Genomic DNA, 22,132 nt, shown 5'->3' on the forward strand with positions numbered 1-22,132 from the left:
TACAATGCTGTGCTGTGTAATTTCTTTCTGCCCTGCACACTACAGCACCCAGCATGGATGTGATTTTAATCTATTGGAATAGTTATTGAACTCTTCTGCCTGAACTTCACTCCATTTAATCATTTATCTATTTAAAGACATTAAAGTTAAATGGCTTAGGATTAGCTGAGCAGCAGAATGTGTTCTATGTGTGTACATACTGTGTGTGTATGTGTGCACCAAGGCTGGAGAAAGCATTAAAGCTCCCTAGTTAGACTGCTGCACAACCAGCACTGCAAAAAAACAGAAAGAAAAAAGCAACAGTGTCTGTGCTTATTGATCTGGATGTGATTTAATGCTTGGCATACAACTACGATCTTTAACAGGATGCAGCGAGAACAACTGCACTATAATTAAGTTCAGTTTCACAAACAGATATACTGTCAGTATAGCGTGACCTTTTTTTTCAGATACGCGCCAGTGTTAGTTTGTCATTTGCAGAAATGCATTCACTGCCACTTGAAAAATTATGCAATTAGTTTCAGTCCACTTAAGCATGAACTCAGATTGAGTGAAATTCTTGCAAAACACGTACCCGTCCAAAGTGTTGGTCTATCACCAGCTGATGGGCACAAAGGGCAGCTTGTTGTGCAAATCTTAATTCTTCATGCTGTTGAATGAACGGGGTAAGGGATCCTGCAGAGATTACTGGTGTGCTGGGTTCGGTGCCCTCGTCAGGGATGTTAATGATTTATTAATATTTTCTTGAGCCCTCCCCTCAGCTCTTTACAGAAAACACGGCACACTAAAGTAAAGCATGACAAGATAATAAAGAAGCATTAAATTGGTTCCATTTAAACCTCAGTGACTTAATGGGATTTCTAAAATGAGCCGATATATGCACTCTAATAAAAATCTGACAGAGACAGAACGCTGTTTCCATTTCATGTATTAAAAAGGTGCTAATGTGAGTCACTATACGAGGTATCTTTCTGATGTGACTACCGACTAAACCACAAACAGTAGCTGTTGCAGCAGAAAGTGCTTGAGACTCTCAAACAAGGTCTAACACGTGCACATTTCTCTGCAGGAATAAGCAGCCATGTGAAGTTCCCCTCCTCTCCATGTTAGTCAATGATGATGTTATATATAGGTCAGCTTGCAAGGGCGCCCTTCAAGAAGCTTGATGCTCTTTATTATGACTCAGCTATTCCGTTTGCTCCCATCAAACGTCATCAATGGTCCGCTCTATTCCTCTGTTAACTGGCTATCATCACACACGAATTGCAATATTTATTGAGTCCTGCTCGCCTCATTTTGATGAAAGTTCCCAAAACAAATGTGTCTGTTCACTGATCATTTGAGCTGGTGGAGGAATTCAAGAGATTTATTGTGGACATTAATATGACCTGTGCTGTTACATACCCATATGCCATTTGTGTGTTAGTAAGTAGTGGGTGTGCTGTTGTTCTTTTGACTTTTAATGTTTCTTTTTTTAGCTCTCATACCATTTTCTCCAGAGGTTTTGCCTTTTGCCCACGCTGTCATAAATAAGAATATGTTTTTAAAGCCTTTCCTGGTTAAGTAAAGAGAGAAACTTAACTGCAGTACAAGCGTCACATAAAAACAAAACCAAAAACCATTTACAATAAAGAAGATGCTTTCAGTTTATTCCTATCTGGCTTTTAGTGAGCTAGTTTGAAGGTACAACTCATGCCGGTGTGAGTCTGCAGTCCATACAGCTGTATACTGATTCTCCGGCTTTACAGAGGATTACAGTTCCTCCCCCATTTCCCCGGGACTTCCCCGGCAAACGTCTGACAGCATTTCAATAAGGGTAAGTATTTAGGTGAGGTTTCTGGCCATCACTACACTGCATCTTCAGTACACCTTGGGCATGTTTCCCACTTTCCACCGGAGCAAATGAGCTCCGCTCAGGAAGCACGCCGCTTGCTGTCTGATGCACAACCTCTTCAGCAATATTCAATTGAGTGTAAATGTCAGATGGCCCTCTATGAGCAAGCACTTGGTGACAGTAGGAAAGAAAAACTCCCTTTTAACAGGAAACAACCTCCAGCAGAACCAGGTTCAGGGAGCCGTCTGCTGCGACCACTTGGGGTTGATGGGAGGAAGATGGGACAAAAGGTACACTGTGAAAGAGAGCCAGACTGACTCAGAGTTTCAGGAAATGCAGACATCAGAGCTGTTTTAGTCACTGCATGTTTGTTGTGAAACAGACTAAAATACTCAGAAAATCGCACCACACATATCACAGAACGCCGCCTTTTGACCCTTGTCAATACCAATCTATTAGTTTCAGGACTTAACCTTGTTTTATATATAGCAGTTGTGAGTTATAACCCACAGAATTATGCACACAAGTTGTTAGCCTGAGGGAGTGAAGTGGCCTAAATACGGGCATATCCAGTGTTATAAGTAGCACTGTTAACAGAGAGCACAAAGCCACAATTGGACACATCAGACAAGCACATTCATGAAGTCATCAAACGGGTCAGTTACTGAGTCATTATTCCAACTTCAGTCTGAGTAACTGTCAAAAGGATCCAGAGATATACTGAAAAATGTACCTCTCACTCACTTTTGCTTTTTAAAGTCTGTTTATTATAATGGACATAATTTATAAAGCATTTATTACATATAGAGCCAAGTTTTCTCCTCACTCGTTTTGTTTAATGGTTTCAAGAATCGAAAACTTCACTTGATTATAGTGACAGTCTCTGGTTTAGCATCATTACTCAGAGTTGAAACCTGTGAAATTGGATGTGAAACTTTGCAGCCACGTGCACGACTGCATGTCACGTTTAAGATGACATTAGAGGAAACGCCTGCTGGGAGGAATACGCGGCAGCAGAAGCACTTTGATATATACACGACCTCATTTTCCTTGCAGATAACATAGATGAGGGCTGGCACTGGATAATTAAAAAGGAGAACTCCAGATGTAAACAGCATCTTAAGAATCAAACGGCTCGCTGTGCATCTACTGCTATCATTTATCCTTGGTCAAGGATCAAGAGGAAGCAGTTTCCATGTAATGGCGTGTCGCTCTCCTGGTTGATTAGAAGTGAGTATTTAGCCAGGATCACAGTGTAGATAAAGAGAAAAACCAGGAGGAATATAGTGAATATTTTAACTTACATTAATAATACAGGCAACAAAATTAAAACCCTGACCACAATGGAGAATCCCTGCTGAGCACAGTGGCTTCCAAGGGAGTTTCATGTGTAACTAAACAATAAAAGTAATACCTCTGAAATTCCTGATATGAAATGATGATATTGTACTTGTGCATTATGGCACCCAAGGTCAGGACTGCAATAAGTTGTCTGAAAGCTCCCAAGAAAGTAAGGAGATAAAAAGGGATTGCTCAGTGCTGTAAAACTCACAATAAAGCCTTTCATGTTTCCTTTCCATAGCATTTCCTGTAAAATGCTGGGATTTATGGCTTGACTTAGATTTTCAGTAAATGCTCTGAGCCTCCCAAAACGGCACACCTTATTATACTGTCTGTCATGTTACCGCTATACGAGTGAACATTAGATCTTTGCTGTTCTAATATATATATATATAACACTAAGGTTTATCTCTTAGCCTAAAATTAACTGCATCTATGAGCAGAAGCTCATATGAGCTATGAATTAGTGTGCCAGTTATTTGTTTTTCTCTCCAGGACCTCAAACCACAATTCTACTTATAATAGCACTCAGTTTAATCCAAAAGGATCACAAGTAGGGTGGCATAAGCAAAGACTGACAATATCATCTATAACCTCTTTTTCTTTAAGGCTGATTTCACATTTGTCCCAAGTTTTGATTTGAAAAACTTTGTTAGGCTACAACATAATTTCAATCAGAATAAAGCAATTTCACTTACATCACTGGTTGTTCATGCACTACATCTTTAAAAGTTACCTGAAGCTGTGCCTAAACAAAGAAAAGGAGTTTACAGCTACTGGAACAGCTTTGTGAAGTTTTACAAAGGCAGGGTAGCGCTTTAGGCTACATGCTAACACACGGCTAGCACAGAAGACAAAGTATAAGTGAGGGTAAAGAGAATGTAAGTAAGCAAAATTTACTTATATAATACCTTTCTACATAAGAATCAGTAACTGCTTCACAATAGTCTTCAACAAATAAAAAAAATATAACTCACAATATATTAAATCACAACAAAGACAACACTAGTTAAAAGCTAGCCTATACAAACAAGTCTCAACATCAAATGCGCAGTCTCCTTAAGTTTTTATTCTCAAGGAGGAACCATCAGCAGGTTTTGATCTCGTTTAAGACCTCAATGACCTGCACGTTATAAGCAGGCATTTGACCATGCAGAAAAAACTTTTTGAGCTATTTTGTAAGACAAAAGTAAGTACTGTATTCTACTGTAATCTATCCAGTATAGGGCTTTGGAGTTGACGTCACGCCGCAATGCATTGTGGGAGCGCAGCTCCATTTTCGGGGTCTACGAATCAAACAAACGACGACGACAAGAAACATGCTTAAAAGCAGCTCAAAAGAAAACGGACGGTATAGAGACCGATTGCGTCCAGAGGCGAAGCAGCGGTACTTGAAAAAAAAATAGAGTGCATCGCAAATCTGGACCCATTTGAAATACGGCAGTGGAGTAAAGACCCAGACGACTTACCGCCACTGTCCTACCCCGATATCTTCACGTATCTTGTTTGTGGAGTAAGCGCTTACACAGCGAACCAGTTTCGTAATTACAAGTCACTGGAGGCGCACATCCAATTTACAAATGGCTGGGTGCAAGATTTGGCTATTTTCAAGCCGCCAAACTCTGAGTACGTCGTCAAAGTAAGTCAGCTGGAGTGCACCGAGTGAAATAGCCATTTTCCACCCCCCACCATAATTAATGTTACACATTTATCATTTAACTGCTAAAATATCGTTATCATATTATATGCCCATAATTGTAAAGTACATGCAAGTTAACACATTGATAATCGGGTAAATTATTAACGCCAATTTGTGTCCTTCCTGTCTCATTTCATTTATTGTCTTTACATCAACCAATCAAGTCACTCCATTCTATGTTTGATCGCAAATTCTATAATTTCCGAGACCACCAACGATGATATTATTCAGCTACAGTGGGGCAAAAAAGTATTTAGTCAGCCACCGATTGTGCAAGTTCCCCCACTTTAAATGATGACAGAGGTCAGTAATTTGCACCAGAGGTACACTTCAACTGTGAGAGACAGAATGTGAAAAAAAAATCCATGAATTCACATGGTAGGATTTGTAAAGAATTTATTTGTAAATCAGGGTGGAAAATAAGTATTTGGTCACCTCAAACAAGGAAAATCTCTGGCTCTCACAGACCTGTAACGTCTTCTGTAAGAAGCTTTTCTGTCCCCCACTCGTTACCTGTATGAATGGCACCTGTTTGAACTCATCATCTGTATAAAAGACACCTGTCCACAGCCTCAAACAGTCAGACTCCAAACTCCGCCATGGCCAAGACCAAAGAGCTGTCGAAGGACACCAGGAAAAGTATTGTAGACCTGCACCAGACTGGGAAGAGTGAATCTACAATAGGCAAGCAGCTTGGTGTGAAAAAATCAACTGTGGGAGCAATCATCAGAAAATGGAAGACATACAAGACCACTGATAATCTCCCACGATCTGGGGCTCCACGCAAGATCTCATCCCGTGGGGTCAAAATGATCATGAGAACGGTGAGCAAAGATCCCAGAACCACACGGGGGGACCTGGTGAATGACCTGCAGAGAGCTGGGACCAAAGTAACAAAGGTCACCATCAGTAACACACTACAACGGCAGGGAATCAAATCCCGCAGTGCCAGACGTGTTCCGCTGCTGAAGCCAGTGCATGTCCAGGCCCGTCTGAAGTTTGCCAGAGAGCACATGGATGATACAGCAGAGGATTGGGAGAATGTCATGTGGTCAGATGAAACCAAAGTAGAATTTTTCGGTATAAACTCAACTCGTCGTGTTCGGAGGAAGAAGAATACTGAGTTGCATCCCAAGAACACCATACCTACTGTGAAGCATGGGGGTGGAAACATCATGCTATGGGGCTGTTTTTCTGCCAAGGGGACAGGACGACTGATCCGTGTTAAGGACAGAATGAATGGGGCCATGTATCATGAGATTTTGAGCCAAAACCTCCTTCCATCAGTGAGAACTTTGAAGATGAAACGAGGCTGGGTCTTCCAACATGACAATGATCCAAAACACACCGCCCGGGCAACAAAGGAGTGGCTCCGTAAGAAGCATTTGAAAGTCCTGGAGTGGCCTAGCCAGTCTCCAGACCTCAACCCCATAGAAAATCTGTGGCGGGAGTTGAAAGTCCGTGTTGCTCGGCGACAGCCCCAAAACATCACTGCTCTTGAGAAGATCTGCATGGAGGAATGGGCCAAAATACCAGCTACTGTGTGTGCAAACCTGGTAAAGACCTATAGTAAACGTTTGACCTCTGTTATTGCCAACAAAGGTTATGTTACAAAGTATTGAGTTGTATTTTTGTTATTGACCAAATACTTATTTTCCACCCTGATTTACAAATAAATTCTTTACAAATCCTACCATGTGGATTCATGGATTTTTTTTTTCACATTCTGTCTCTCACAGTTGAAGTGTACCTCTGGTGCAAATTACTGACCTCTGTCATCATTTTAGGTGGTGGAACTTGCACAATCGGTGGCTGACTAAATACTTTTTTGCCCCACTGTATAAAGTGTGATGTGAACATATTTAGAACTTACCGGAATGAAAATGTCTTGAGCACACCAACTGATATCTGGAGACGTAACAGAACTTGATATCAGCTCGTCTCACGGCTGCTATCCAGGCTAGACGCCTTCGTTTGGTAATATCCGATACATGAGCTCCTTCATGTTGCTTCCAGGTTGGGAAAGCATAAAAAGACAATCGAGCGTGATGTCCACGCTCCAAAGCCAGTTGAGAAAGTGGTGGGGCAACAAACAGAAGGACACACCTCATGGATTCACTGGTTATGGATTGATCTGAGCCCACGTAAAAACTTCTGGACACAAAATTTTTGTATTGTCATCAATTACTTATTCCACCACCATCCTTTTAATCCTGCAGCAAACAGCTGAATTAGTGAATGAAACACATTTTGGCCCTATCCTTAAAAGTATTCACACATCATCCATAAAATACTAAATGCTGCACACACAGTGTTAATCACAGTGTTTATGGACCTAATGAAGAAACTAAAGTGCATATATGCCACCTGGCAAATTTACTGCACAGATAATTACAGAATGTGAGCACTTCTGCTCAGTCATATAGTGCTAAGGTAAATCAAGCAAATGATGCATATATAAGTAGCACAAGCATTTAACCCACATGGATTTAACTTGGCTGCAGTGTTCAATTTCAAATCCTGAAACTGTATAAAAATATAAACCGTCAAGAAGATTTATATTAATCATACATTTTCTTGGAGACAGTGTCAGGAGGTTTAAACACTACAAATCCAATATATGCCAAAGTAAGGAGACATTGCTGGGAGCCTAGTTGCAGAATTTCAATCAAACTGAAGATGACTTAAGGATGACTGCGTCATGCAAGCATAAAGTGCATCATAACAATTCTAACAGGATGTGACAAAGGCATAAGCAGGAATGAGAAACTCTTTACATAAAGACCTGATGTGACTTTGCCTGAAAAAAAAAACAGGACAATTTAAGAGGTATAGCGGATGACACAGAATAGTCAGGAGCACCACATGGATACATTTGCTACAGTCTCAATTCATGGTGTTAGAAATTTGTAAATCAAAATTGAGCATGACTCAGTAATTTTGTATACATTTTCAATAAAATTGCTAATGTAAATTATTCATTTTAGCAAATGACTCACTCTGTGTGCTGAGGGATCTATTTGAGCCAGTTTAAGTTTTGGCTGCAAAGACCTGCAGTGCTGGAATGTCATGTGCAATATTGTAACGATGAAGAGGGACGCTGTGGATTCACTCCAGCCCTCTGTCAGGTGCAGATGTTCAGTGTTGGACATGCTCTTCCATTCAAATGTTGTAACTAGGGCAACAAGTAATTTATCTGTTGCTCTATTTTTACTAGTCTTTTTCAATTCTTTCAATAAAATGCCAGAAAATTGGCCTTTAGAAAAAAAAAAGGCAATCTTTTATCATCAGAACACTTTGGTGTCTGTCAGCTTATTGATTCATTTGTTCCAAACTGACACAGCAATCAGTGTAACACATGTTTGCACAGGTTAGGCCTAAAACTAAAAAATTATAGTTACTTTACTCCTGGCGCCTGTCATACCATAAAATGCGTAAGTTCTCTTTAACCAGGATCACTGTAAAAATACAACAGCTGCCAAGATTTGACTGCAAACTTGCAAGCAATATAGGATGTTTGGAAAGACATGATCTCAAAATGACGCCTCTCAGGTTAGTTTGAGTTTATATTCCACCTTATATACCCTCATCCTTTTTTTTTTCTTCTTATCAGCTCAAGCATTTGCATATTTGTTGAGAGACAGGACGCCCACAGCAACGTTTTTATGCAGAGGAATGAATCACAGTGCTCTGCAATCATGAGACACATTTCTTAAAGTCCAGAACTTAAAGCAATTTCTTGTTTGCAGATGGTGGAATTGCTTCAGTGTTTCTTTTTGTCTCGACATAATGACAAATTATAATAATATGGACCCAAAAAGGAGTGCATTTCACTAGTCCGTTTGTCCATTGCTTTACAGAGTACGTTATTAAACTGTCACATGGCTGTTATCTCGGACAAAGTGCCGCTGGAAGAAAAAAACCACCAACTGAATCAAAATATGGAACAGATTGCTCACAAATGAAGGAACGGATAAAATAAAAGTCTTAAAATCTGGTAATTAGGAGGCCTTATTTGAACAACATGCTGGTAACCAGAGGGAGTTAAGGTGCAGCCGCACAGATGAATATTAATGGAAATTTGATTAAACATTCCCACATCTTTAACTGAATACCCCACAGGCAAAGCGCTTACAGAACAAAACAAATTAGCTTGGCAATTTTAATTATCGATGTTCTGTTTTCTCACACATCCCTTGTCTCATTTATTAATTTATTTTTTTGCTATTGAGATCCCAACAACAGCTGTTCTGATGTAGTTAATGTTTTAAAGGAGATCGCTAACATTTGACTTTCTGCCCTTTGGCTGTCTTTTCTACTGATGTTCTATATAGTTTATATCATTTCTAATGCTGCGGAATGAACATTAGTACGCACACGCACACACACGTGAACATTTGACCAGTTAAGTGAAACATTAAATTAGAAATCTCAGAAAAGAAAATGTGAATATGTGTGGAAAGTGCTGCTGCTTCTCTGCTGCTTATGTAAGTCCTGCCAGTGGACGCTGTTCGCAGACTAAACTGATTCAATCTTTTTCAACAGAGAGCCATTCTTTGTATTTTTATCATTGTGAAGTGTTGGCAGTAACCACTACTTTCAAAGAAACGGGGGAAAGTGATGGATTTTGAAATGCATTTTAGAAACACATTAAGGGCTTTTTTCTGTGAATACGATAAGCATATCTAAGGCTAAAATCAAAGGGCGAAACAAGAGGCAGCTGTTGTTAAGTCGGGGAGATGTTACGATAATGATGACTGATGAACTGGGGACAAACTAGCTCCACAAGTAAAAGAAGAGCTTCTGTTTAAACTGAGGGATTAAGCCTTTCTTCAGTTTCTCTTCAAGTGGATCTATGATCTTTCAAAGCAGCCATTATTTCTAGAGTTTTGACTCGGCTCAGTTGATATCTTTTTTTATTTATCAGGCCCGGGATGATCTTTGGGAGCATGTAGATGTTACTCCTGACATATACTTATTTAATAGCTTAGTTTGCACTCAGAGTGAAGTGCTACGACACACCTTTCAAATGGTTTTAAAGGAAAACAGGCACAGGCTGAGAGCACTTTGTTAATCACTTAATAATAACAAAAGTTGAAAAGTGTCCCTTTTATTTGTTCACTTCATTCCTGCATTGAGTAAACAGCTTTGCTGCCTCACCGTGTGTACCGTATTACACTGATCACTCCAAAGGGGAACTGCAATTACAGCTCCAAACAAGGTGACTGATTGGCACAGGTGGTGACTTATGCACGGATGATGCCGTGTTTACCATTTGTTTCAAAAAGCAACTACAGGGGGGAAAAAAGTGCGGCTTCAAGTAGTTTTTAAATTTGATCTGAAACGATAAGAGATCACAGATTACTCAGCTGCAGAGCTGAAAATAAAGTCTGACAAGCTAATAATGATTGAATAATGTGTCATTATTTTGCAGAGCTTTTCTGCTCAGACTTGTATGAAATGGTTAATGCTCTCAGTCAGAACCCCGACTGCACGAATATTCTCACTATATCATAGATTTTAGTCTCAGAGGTCTGTAGCTCAGCCTACAGCAAAATTATGCTGATGCAAAAAAATTAACAACATTCTGCTTCATTTAAATCACTGCAGGAAAGTGACATAAAGTGATGTAGTAATGACAAAATTGAAGAGTTCGGTCCACAGCAACCCCCACTGAACAGTGCCCCACATTGCCTGCATCACTGCTCCTCCATGTCTGCGGTTCTAACTTGCAGCCTGGCCTTCCGCAGCAGTGCACAACCATCAGCCAGGCTCATGGAGCATGCAGTTCTGGTGGGCGACACCCCTGACTTACTAAATCACGTCAGCCTCAGACACTGCTTCCAGTTTGCTCCGCTCTCTGGCCTGCAAGAACCTTTCAAAGATCAGGCAAGCAGATTAACCAGGGCCTCGTGTCAGGCATGCTTGTTTGTCACCTTTTAATGCAAACTGTTTTCTTCACTAGAGGAATAAAGACGTGAATATTTTTGTAGTTTCTAATGCTTTAAAGGTATTAAACAAGAAATGCTGGTATAGTCTGAATAGTATATTTAAGGAAGTGCTACAATGTCCTTGAGAGAATATGCTGTGGAAAAAAGTTTTGTGGGTTATTCCAGTCACTGGCTGTAGCAAACTTGAATGAGGACTGTCCCCGAGAGGACTCCACTTTGGGGACACTTCACAAATTGTAATAGGCTTTGCAACTGCAGGTTTTCACAACATTTAAGACATGCAAAGTTTAGCTATGGTTAGCTGAAAGAAAACCTGAATAGCTGACAGCAACAGAGTAAGGCAATGAGCTGCACACAGTGCCCTATATTTGTGCCCTAAATATCAACAGCAGTAGGACTTCAGCATGTTGTTCTGACCCTACATGTGCAAACATCGGCATCTTTTCCCAGTCCCAAGGTAGCCCTCACTTTCTTTGCGTTATGTTATAAATATTTAATACAGTGCTTAGTAATAATACAGGCCATAAATCATTTATTGATAAGAAAACATTACCATTCCAGTGAAAACGCAAAACTGTACAAGCAATGGAAACAACACTCCACTTGAGAAAAACAGCTAGTGGACTGAGCCTTGACGCAGACTCTTAATGACAGGCAGGGCCAATGACAGCAGATGCTCTGATTTGACACAGTGCACTCTGACAGCACAGTATCAGCCTCAGAAGCAAATGCAGGATTTCTCATACACAAGCACACAGCAACACTTTCCAGTATCAGTGAAGCTGATTTTAGGAAAGAAAAAAAAACTGTTTTCATGTCAGTTGATATTTCTGCAAACATGAAAAGTCTTTGTTTATGCTTCTTGTTAAATTATTGTTATTATTCAATTTATTTCATTTATTGTTTGTATTCCAGTGCTTTCCTAATTTATTAGCCACCCACTGTGTTGTTTAGTTGCCCCCCTGTCTATAATTACATATTCAGCCAGGCTGCTAATAGTAAAATAATTCTTTTCCAGGCTTAAGGGAAAAAGCAACAATATTGCAATATTTATTCTAAATGTTTTAACCCAGATCCTTTATGTTGTTTGAAATCTTTTGAGAAACAACATTAAATTATTCTGGATATATTTCTTATCATAGTGAAATTAAATTTGTTTTAAGCTTAACCCCAAACAGCATATGTGCTGCTCTCATCTTTGACAACATCGCCCTCTTCTGGTGTTGTAGTGGACATGAGTTAAGCGTTAGAACTTACACCTGTGTTTAACATGGTTCAGAATTATTAGTATTGCCCTGATAGTGGGATGTCACTGCTCCTGATATGAAGTGATATGAGCTAAAGTATGCATCGCAATCATAACTTATGACCAAGATTAAATGTATCCACTAATACTGATTCTAAACTGTAATGTTATGGTTTCTTCGTGGGTTATTTATTACATTAAAGACTTTTGTATCAAAGGCTTAAAATAAAAGAATTTAAATGTTCTCACGTCTTATATATTGCTTTATGAGCCCTCGATATAAATGCAAGACTCAACTTCAAATCATCCACTATTAAGTTTCTTAAACTTTTAAGTTTGACGCATGCATCCTCTGCTTGCCATGATGAATCACCTCTCCAGGAACGTACGTCTTCAATGATCTTGGAAAATAGAGTAGAAAAGCCAAGACATTATTAGTATTTTCACTCTCCCTCAGTTTTCCATGAGGTATTTTTACCTAGAGGCTTGAAACTTTGTATTGCTACAAAATTGATTAGCACTCGTGACAACATGACAAATAGCACAATTATCTGGCTCATCATGATGTTTATCATCATCAGTCCTATGACTGAGAGCCATTTTAAAATTGACCTCCATAAAGGAGCTTCGAATTGAAAATATTGACTTTTTGTAATGTGAAAATCTTATAGATCTTTCCAGTTATCCATATCAGAAAAAATATGGCTGATGCACCAATTATATAAACAGCTGCTTTATAAACTTAAGCTTCACGGCTGACTCAAAAAGGCTTGGAAACTCGTGTCAAAATGTCTCCATGTATATCTAATTTTACTTGAAAAATCAAACACCACAGATTTCACTTAAAAATATATTTTATTATCTTACTGCAAAGACAAGAAATTTAGATTATTCAGAAAATGGACCATTGTCACAGAATCCTCGAAGAATTACACAACCTTAAATTTATATTACTCTACATGTAACACACAGTATCTGTTTAGTTCAAATGTGACATGTCTGATTTTAAGTGGTTTGGCTCAAACAAATGATTTCCAGGAGCTGTATGTTATCAACACTGCCAACAGTTAGAATTTAAAGGTGGGTTTACTGGCTGCAGTGACACATCTTCAGGTATCAGCTGTGCAGACTGCCGGTGGATGGTTCCACAATGTCACTCTGTCCTTCCTCCTCCGCAGAGTCCTCAGAGCTGTTTACCACTGCAGCACTGAGAGTATGGAGCTCCTCCAAAACACACAGAAGTGTCTCTGACAGGATGCAGACAGGTCATTGGTCAGCTCTGTCACATCTGTGTAAATGCTGGGACTTCAAAAAAAACATGCAAAACTAAGACATTTCTTACCATCTGCAGGTAGTTGGACTTGTGCGCCTACAGAACAGCTCCATTCTGAAGCGTTTTGTCGAGGTTTCCATTGAGCAGCAGAGTTTTGCCGAGCCATCGCCTGAGCTCTCTGGTGCTCCTTCATCAGCCCTCTATCAGCAACTGTGACCTGGAACAAATGCAGGTCGAATGACACAGAAGCAAAAATCTCCACGACTGTGTTTTGCTATAATAAAATCTTACCAAGTGTTGGTTTTTGTCCCTCACTGTCTCCTTCAGTTGTTTGTGCTGGACTTTCCTCCTTGTGTTTTCACTCTCCGGATTTCGGCTTTGCTTCATCTCTTCCAGTTTCTTTGCTGCCTCTCTCTCAAACTCACGCAAAGTCATAACTGCAACAGACGATACAGACGCCTCAAAAGCCACAGGGATATGCTGCTATATACTGTGTAAACAATTCCAATCATATTAGAGCAAAGTCTGCATTAAGGATATGACTTCATTGCCATATGTAAACCTGCAGTTTACTGAGGCAGCATACAGTTAATCTTACTACCTGCTTTGGTGTGCTCTTTCCTGACTGTGCTGACTTGAGCCTCCATTTCTCTCAGCTTCTCAGAACACCGCTCCTCAATCTCAGACACTCTTTCCTGCAGGGCTGAAGCAGGGTAGGGGAAACAAATGCACCACTCCTCAGTACTGTGTTTGACATACAGAGAGTGTCTGAGTTCAATACTTCTATGTGACTCCAGGGATGCATTAGGTTTCAGTGTATATGTTTGCACATTTTTATAGTCTACATAAAAGTCTAAAACACAGTGTTGTGTGCGTGGTCAGTCTGTAACGTTATTGTTTTTGGTTAACCGCTCTCACAGCATTGTTAGCTTTTAGGCACAGAGAACAGCTGCTTTCAGCTGAAGGGCCTTCTGAAAGGTGCACAGCGAGCGGCCTCACCCTGCTCACTCTGCTCTTGCTGGCTGAGCAGCTCACAGCGGACTCTCTCCAGGGTGACCTTAGTGTCCTCCAGCTGGGCCTGGATCTGCTGCAGGTTCTGCTCAGCCTCCTCTCTACCAGCTACAGCCTGCTCGAGCTCCACCCAGCTCTGCTCCAGCTCCTGCTGCTGTAGCCTAACTTTACTCTCATCTGCAGAGGGTATAAAGTGCGCGGAGACACATGCATTACAGAAATGTGGATATGTACCAGACAAACAGACGATATAATGGGTGTTGTGATCCATATGGGGTCTCACATTGCTCTTTCAGATCAGCGAGAGCGTTCTCGATAAGCTCTGGGGTTCTTTTGAGCTCTCGAGTGAGTCTGTCTCTCTCTTCGCACACCAAACTGTGCTCTATCTGGAGGTTTCTGATGCTGCAGGGCAACAAAGATAAAATGGTACAGCAAACAGACAAGCAGAAGTAGAGAAGGCTCTGCATGATGCATAACAAAGTAAGCTAAACAGCCTGAAAGTTACTTTTTGCATGAATTATAATCATCTTGTATAGATACACTGACAGCATAAGACAGCAACACCTGCTATTCACAACACTTATTTCAACCACATTAGCGACACCTGTTATATATGTCCCATCAAATCAGTATGCAGTATGCCACTCTATACCAGCATAAAAATCTAACCTCAGAACCCTCCACGTACTTATTTTCTTTTCTTGATCCTTCATTCATCTCACCACATATGAGGCTTGAAAGCAGCAACTATTTCTACTAATGCAAGAACATCCTGACATATTAGAACATGAGCTTTTTGTGAGAAAGCCAAAAGAGCAAGTGAGTGGAAGAACAAGATGCTTATAAAGGCTATCTCTTGGCCTAAAATGAGGAGCGCCTAGTGAAAAGACACGTGACCTCAGTCAGATATGATTTTGTGTATGTCTATGATCCAGAAAGAACGTGAAAGAGATGAAATAGAGGTGAAAGAGAGAATCACCCACATTGAAAAATAAAAAAATAAACTGTACCTTTCAGCATCCTTATCTGGCTGTTTACAGGCCTGTTCAACTTTCTGCAGGGCTGCCTTCCTCATGACCAAAGCTGCAAAAACAAAACCCGATATAAATCCTTTATGTTCTTCTAGCTATGCTATTAACCCATCAGTATATATATATATATATATATATATATATATATATATATATATATATATATATAGACACACACGTACCTTGGACTGTCTCCACTCGTCTTTTAGCAAAAGTCAGTCTCTGGGTAAAAGTGTTGAGCCTTGCTTTAGCTGCCTCCACTTCTGCCACCTTGCTTTCCAGCACCTCACAGAATCTGTAAGGCACAGCCAATATATGTCTGTCTTGAATTCTATTTCTACTTTTCTAATACGTCTCCTTATCTTTCCTTATCCTCTGAAATTCAGTTTTGCTATTTTTTTTTTACCTTTGCACTGCCTCTGTCAAGGTTTTAAGTTCAGCCTCTGCTTTCTGGCTCTGTAACTTCAACTGAACATTTTCCTTGTGAACACTGGCCAAATCCTGTTTCAGTGCCTGGAAAGAAAAACATTCCCACATATAACTGAGCATCTTTCACAGATCTGTTTTACTGTTTTTAATGCGGTGCTTAGTTTTTAAGATTGTCTTTCCCCAGGTGCTGTCCTTTAAACCTCAATGGCTCTGGGAACCAAAGTTTTGGTGCAGTCAGCATCATCTGCTGTGGTAAAAAATGTACGAGCATTTATCACTTTCCTAGGCAGACCGAAGTTTATTACGCATCATCAAAATTTCAGACAGCCATGTAAATCACATCAGTTGCCCTGGTACTAACATCCTTTTCCACCCTCTCGAGGTCCAGCTCAGCGATCCTGTCATGTAGGCTGTGTTGGAGCACGCTAGCTCTGTGCTGCTCCTGCTGCAGCTGCTGCTCTGCAAATCTGACCTAAAACACACATCATTGCAGTCCCACATTGAACACAGTTTTAAATACGCTGGAATTACCTGTACTGTGTGATATAGCAAAATAATAGCCGTTTTGATACTTTTGAAATCAGTTTTTCCTTTTCTCCTCTTATCTCGATGTCCTTTGAGCGAAGCTGGACGCACAACTTGAACACTTTCTCTCTCCACAGCTGAAGCACTTGAAGGCCTTCGGATCCTTTCTCCACAAGTGGATCCATTGATGTCTGTGGAAACACACACACATATATGGGAAACACAAATACACACATACACTTCAGTGCACGCACCACATGAGCATGCATAATTGTTTTCAAATTAGCCTTGATGTTTTCTAAAGCACTACATCTTGAAATGAGGAGTTTTCTTCTCTCTTTCCCACAATGTAGTACTGCACAAAGGATCTGGGTACTAAAGGTAAACTGACAATGCTTATCAATGGACAATATAGCAGGTTTTAAAATCTGTCAACTTTAAAAAGAGCCCAATGAAAAAAATAATAATTTGCATCCAAAACAGCACCAATTTTCTAAATGCATTTGTGTACTGAAGACCTTCTGTTGCTCACATCTCTTCATATAATGCCAGACTGACTCAGTGATGTTGAGAAATGGCTCCGTAAAGGCCATACCATACCATCTCTTTTAGGAGTTTGTTCCAATCATGATATAAGACTCTGACTGCATGTTTGAAGCTGCTATCACATGCAACAAGGTAAATAATCTGGGACTGACCAAACGCCTCCCAGATGATATTCCATGACACGTAAGAATCTCAACATCTAAAATAGGCTAAACCTTTCCAAAGTACTGTGTGATAACGGAGCATCACAGAGGATGTAGCCTCCAACAACAAACTAAGCGGTTTACTGTAATTACCTATCTCTACCAACTGTTATCATATTTCAGTCTCCTGCAGCGCTACTCAGTGTACGCATATGTGAAGTGAGCACCCAACTGAGTTAACTTAAGACGGATACAGAAGTGTAGTTCTCTGTAATTTTACACTTTTATTTCTTTCAATTTAAACCCAAAGAGTTGTGCTGACAGATTTCTTTAATCTACTACAGCAGCATTTCTTTATCATGTACAAAAATAGCCCTTTCTTCTCATTAAGATATCTCAGATATTACATGTGTAGTTAAACGTATATACACAGAAAGAAAGGTGTGTTTCACTAGTCCGGCTTATTCAATGTGGTCTGTGATGTACATTCAGTTTGACATTTCTTACCTTACGTGGTCCGCAAACATCCTTAGAGACAACACAAAATCATAGGTATCTGCTGGTTTCACATTAGACTGCTGCTGATCACCAGATGTCTTAAACACAGTTTTGTATCATGTTTTGCTATGTAAATTTAGAAAGTCAAGAAAACCCACTCACCTTTTTCACCATTTTCTCTTCTTGGAGGACGAGTATCTCATTCACAGAGTTAAGCCTGACTGTCAAAAGCTCTGCAGTTGTCTGAAGAGCTGCTTTCTCTTTGTTCAGCCTCTGCAAAATGGACAAGATTAAATTACACACAATTAGCATTAATTATATAATTTGTACATTAACTCATTCATATTTTACTGTTCTTCCTTTACTCTAGTGAAAAGAACATTTGAAAGTCCCATGCATTTACTTTGCAGTATGCTCATTACAATCAATACTGTATATATTGCCTCTACCTCAACAGCTTCATTTAATCGTTCCCTCTCTCCTTTCTCTGGTGCAAGCTGGCCGATGTAATTTCTGAGGCTTTGCAATGTAGCAGACTGTGTCTCAAAAGCTTGTCCCATTTGGCTGAAAAATAAACAACAACATGCCCCTCACCACACACACACAAAACAGTGACTACAGAGTGCTTTAAATGCTTTAGTTCTGTTCCGTTTTAGATTGAATGAAGCACCTTAAATGTTCTTTTAGTCCATTTCTCTCAGTAGATACTTCCATCAGAGTGCTCTTTAGCTGCAGCAGTTCTGAGGTCATTGACTGAAGTCGGTCCTGTAGTTCAACATTTGTTTTTTGTGCTGCACCCAACTCTGCATAATGGGATGCATTCAACTGTTGCAGCTGAAAATAAGGGAAGTTTATGACACAGACAAAGAGTGACATAATGACTTATTCATCTTCAAATACACATTCTCACATTACTTGCAAAGTCAGAGTGAAGGCAGTGCTCAGAGTTCTGCTCAGAGATACTTAGTTGTTGTTGGATTAAGGCCCTTAATCCTAAATGAGGTCACCAAAGTGCAATGTTTATGATCATTTAAACACACCTCCACCTCCTTGTTCTTCCGAAATTCCTCTAGTTGCTCTAATAGTCTGAGAGTCTGTTGTTTGGCTTCCTCTACAGCCTGCAACCTGCCCACTTCAACCTTCAAAGCAAGCTCCCGGGATTCCTCTTTGCTCCTTTCAGCATCTCTCCTCAGCCTTGTAATTTCCTCCTCCGACTCTGCTTTCAGTCTTTCAAGCTGTGAGAAAAAACAGACATATTGCAAACAGAAAAAGCAGACTTTATTAACCTTATTATTGTGAAATGTGACTAAAATGTTTTATTGGGATCACAAAACTGTACAAAAACAAATTTAACTGCAAACTGCCAAAATAAGTTACAAAATGCCAGTAACTCTCAGGTGATGTATGTCTACAAGAGTGTCGAAATGAAATGTTTTGTCAGTAAACATCATTACCTGTGAGCTTATTTTTTCCTTCTGTGCGCTGCAGAGACTGAGCTCCTCTCTGATTTGGCTGAGTTCAGACTTAGCCTTAGATAGATCCGTATGTATTGCTTCCATCTCATGGCTGTGTCTGTTGTGCAAAGGTTATTCCAAGTTAAGCTTGTTCAAAACCGTTATTTGCTGACCTCCATAATGTCAGGTTACGTACTAAATGTGTGGGGAAAAAATACATAATATCACTCAGATGTCACATAATGACACAAGCACATCTCTTACCTGCTAAGGGTGTTGTCTTTGTCTCTGACCTCTTCCCTGCATCTTTCTGCAATCTCCTTTAGTGCCTCCACCTGCCCCTTTAACCTCTCTGCTTCAGCCTTGTGCTTTTCTGCCTCCAGTCGCCACTCTGATTCCCATCGAGACAAATTACCTCCTCTGTCTTTTGATCTGCATAAAAGGAAAGAGACCACATTAATATGTCCATATTGCCACCCAAGTGACAGACCATATAAAACATGTAGTGGATATACCTGGCTCTACAATCTGAACGATAATCAGGGGTCCTTATGCTGTCTCCTTGTAGCATCAAGATCCTCTGATTTTCCTTCCTCAGCTCCAAGATTTCCTGTTGGGCCTGATTGATGACAAGCCATGGATTGGCAGGACTTGGCTCCCCTGATGATGGTGCTGATATCATGCCTTGGTTTATCCAGGAGATGGGTGGCTGTGTCGCCGGGATTTGAACACATCTGTTTGCTCCAGCAGAATGGGCACTTGATGCAAAATGCGATGGGGGTATGAGGTCCTCCGGAGTCTCCCCTTCATAAAATAAAACAGTGTCTATGTGCCTGCATGCATTAGCTACTCTAATCCAATATAAGGTTCCCCATGTTCCCAAACAAGCATATTGTTACGCTAAGCTCAGTAAAGATAAACATGACAGCTTCCTAATCGTGAAGTATAAAATCACTTTTACTAGTTAAACATGAGTTCATGTAAGCGCCAAGTGGGCTACACTGTAAGCTAACATTTGCTAATTAACAGTTTATTTAGCTCAACAGTAACAAGAATTTAGGTGCAACTTACTCGGAAGTACTGGTGAGGTGAAGTCAGTCGGCACTATCAGCCTCTCCTCCCCTAAAGTTTGTCTCTCCATGTTAAATAACTATTGCCATTACACAGGAAGGAAACAGTACACGGCTGCCGTGGTGCGTTTAGCGTTTGTTCTCCCGCGAGTCACGTCATTCTTCACCGTTGCCTTAGTTACGGGTACAACAGCAACATTCAGAGCTCTCGATTTGGGCAATTTCTGGTCGTGTCAGTCGTTATTTTCGGTTCAAATAACCCACATTTTAAGGTTTCTATGGTACATGTATATACGTATATGAAATTCAACAAATTTAATAGTTCATTTAGGCATAACTGTTACATATTGAAACGGCGCAGTGCATCATGGGAAATTGGAAGGAGCGTAAAAATATAATTGGGTTCTCATTTCCCTCATTGTAATCTTGCAGGAGTTCTTTTTTTCACGTAAACTGCCTTTAAATATTCCCTAAATCGTAACCCTGCATTGCCGCCTATTTGTATGCGTTTCAGTGCAGTGTTTGCAGCGTCGACTGGAAGAGCTCTCCTGATAGACTAAATTCAGGGCGTAATCCTTAAACGATCGCACCATCTGTGGGTGGAGCACAGAAGGTATACTGTGATGGGTAGCATATGTTGAGAAGAGGGGGCACTGAGGACTAAATTAACTGTCCTTCTGGGCAAATTTAAATTCTAAAATATTTTATTTAGATGAAAACATTGAGCAACAGACACTAGTTAGAAAAACTATGAAAACAATATGATATATGAGCTTTCCTGTCCCTTTGTGCAGAAACCACAAGTTTCGACAATAAGAAACACACATTATCATATTTATTATAGGAGAAATATTTATAAGTTAAATAAATCATTAGTCTGTCATTCCATTCTTTTGGAGGTGGTTACGTGAGCCATTTATATTCAGGCATTATCTAGATGTAAAGGGATACCATTTAGATAATTAGTGGTAAAGGGTCTCATGTAAATGCACTTAATGAGGTGATAACCTAAAATTACAACATTCCTTCTTTGCCTGGGACTCCCTCACCTCAAGAACACCCAGGGGTGTCTGACAGCCACATCATTTCTGCATAATACAGCCGGCCTTGCAGAAAAGGGCACTCTGAGCAGGCTCATAAGTGCAGGTTTGAATAGCAATTGGTGATAATTTGGTTACGTAACAGAATGTTGGGGGGTTGAGGGGCGTCTATAAATATTTTACCCACAACTGTAAAATCATTAGTATCCTTATATAATTCCAATTACCAAATTTCGGTAGATTACTCATGTGTTACTTTCCTCCAGTGATGCACATTTTGTGCACACAACATTTGTGATTTAAATCCACAAACTGTGCACATGTGACCACCTTCAGATAAAATCCTGTCTAACATTGGCTATCTAACAGTCATGATAACAAGCATATTTCACGTATCCCGTTGTATTATTTTCCCCAGATGTCTGCAGCAAACATTTGTGTTTGCTGTTACCTACAGTATATCCTGTTTTCTGTTGCTGCTATGACCCACTTTCCCCCTGGGGTTCATTAAAGTTTTATATCATCTATTTATGGCATTTTTGAGCAACACAGAGACCTTTTAGGTTGATTCATTTCCATAAATGATCACAAATAAATGCAAGATGATATGGTACGCCGCCGAGAAAATGTCAGTAGAACATGATAGCGTTCATCTTGCATAAAATCTTTAATGTGGTGAAAGGGCGGATTGGGGAGTACAGTGGGAGTGATGTGCATTGTTTGGACATGCTGATATTGTATCTTCTTACCACAAGGCGGGCACTGCAGCATAGGTCCTGAGGAACATCGCAGAGGGGAAGATGGATTGAGAAGGGCAAAGGGAATCAAAAAAGAAAGACAATACTCACCTTTATCAAAAAGCAAAAGGGAGAAAGAGAATTAGTATGTAAGCTTTGTTTCTACAATCAAGATGAGCATTGACCACCTGCAGAGCATTAATTCTTTTTGAATTCAGTTTGTTTTTATTGTATCACGGTGTCACATGAGTCCCATACTCCTCTAACTGGTCTATAATTTTCCCAGTATTTTAGATTTTAAACT

The 22,132-nt window shown here is 40.1% G+C and overlaps 1 protein-coding gene across 3 annotated transcripts; it reads right to left on the reverse strand.

Annotated features, from left to right (window-relative positions):
• Positions 1–12,922: 12,922 nt before the first annotated feature.
• Positions 12,923–20,213, reverse strand: cchcr1 (coiled-coil alpha-helical rod protein 1). 3 transcript variants are annotated; one of them, XM_080866200.1, is made up of 19 exons: positions 20,053–20,213; positions 19,497–19,806; positions 19,246–19,413; positions 18,982–19,099; positions 18,568–18,762; positions 18,198–18,361; positions 17,977–18,091; positions 17,690–17,800; positions 16,388–16,531; positions 16,177–16,287; positions 15,793–15,899; positions 15,569–15,681; positions 15,366–15,438; positions 14,639–14,757; positions 14,344–14,532; positions 13,946–14,047; positions 13,636–13,781; positions 13,414–13,561; positions 12,923–13,318 (listed from the first exon to the last, which is right to left on the reverse strand). In XM_080866200.1, the coding sequence occupies exons 1-19, from the start codon at positions 20,120–20,122 to the stop codon at positions 13,188–13,190; spliced, it is 2,634 nt and encodes an 877-aa protein (XP_080722326.1). In that variant the 5' UTR covers positions 20,123–20,213; the 3' UTR covers positions 12,923–13,187. The 3 variants fall into 3 exon arrangements, with proteins under 3 accessions (XP_080722326.1, XP_080722327.1, XP_080722328.1); XM_080866201.1 differs by having other exon boundaries at positions 12,924–13,318; positions 19,497–19,785; positions 20,053–20,212; XM_080866202.1 differs by having other exon boundaries at positions 12,924–13,318; positions 19,497–19,739; positions 20,053–20,194.
• Positions 20,214–22,132: the final 1,919 nt, after the last annotated feature.

The sequence above is a fragment of the Rhamphochromis sp. 'chilingali' genome, assembly GCF_963969265.1.
Source record: "Rhamphochromis sp. 'chilingali' genome assembly, chromosome: 19".
In the NCBI taxonomy this organism is placed as follows: Eukaryota; Metazoa; Chordata; class Actinopteri; order Cichliformes; family Cichlidae; genus Rhamphochromis; species Rhamphochromis sp. 'chilingali'.

Bases quoted from the DNA above. Each gene is read 5' to 3' on its own strand.
- cchcr1 (XM_080866200.1), bottom strand. From the start codon at position 20,122: ATGGAGAGACAAACTTTAGGGGAGGAGAGGCTGATAGTGCCGACTGAC. The intron at 18,763-18,981 runs GTAATGATGTTT...TTTTTCTCACAG, and splicing joins AGGAAAAAATAAGCTCACAG to CTTGAAAGACTGAAAGCAGA. The intron at 16,288-16,387 runs GTATCAAAACGG...TGTGTGTTTTAG, and splicing joins AGGAAAAACTGATTTCAAAA to GTCAGATTTGCAGAGCAGCA.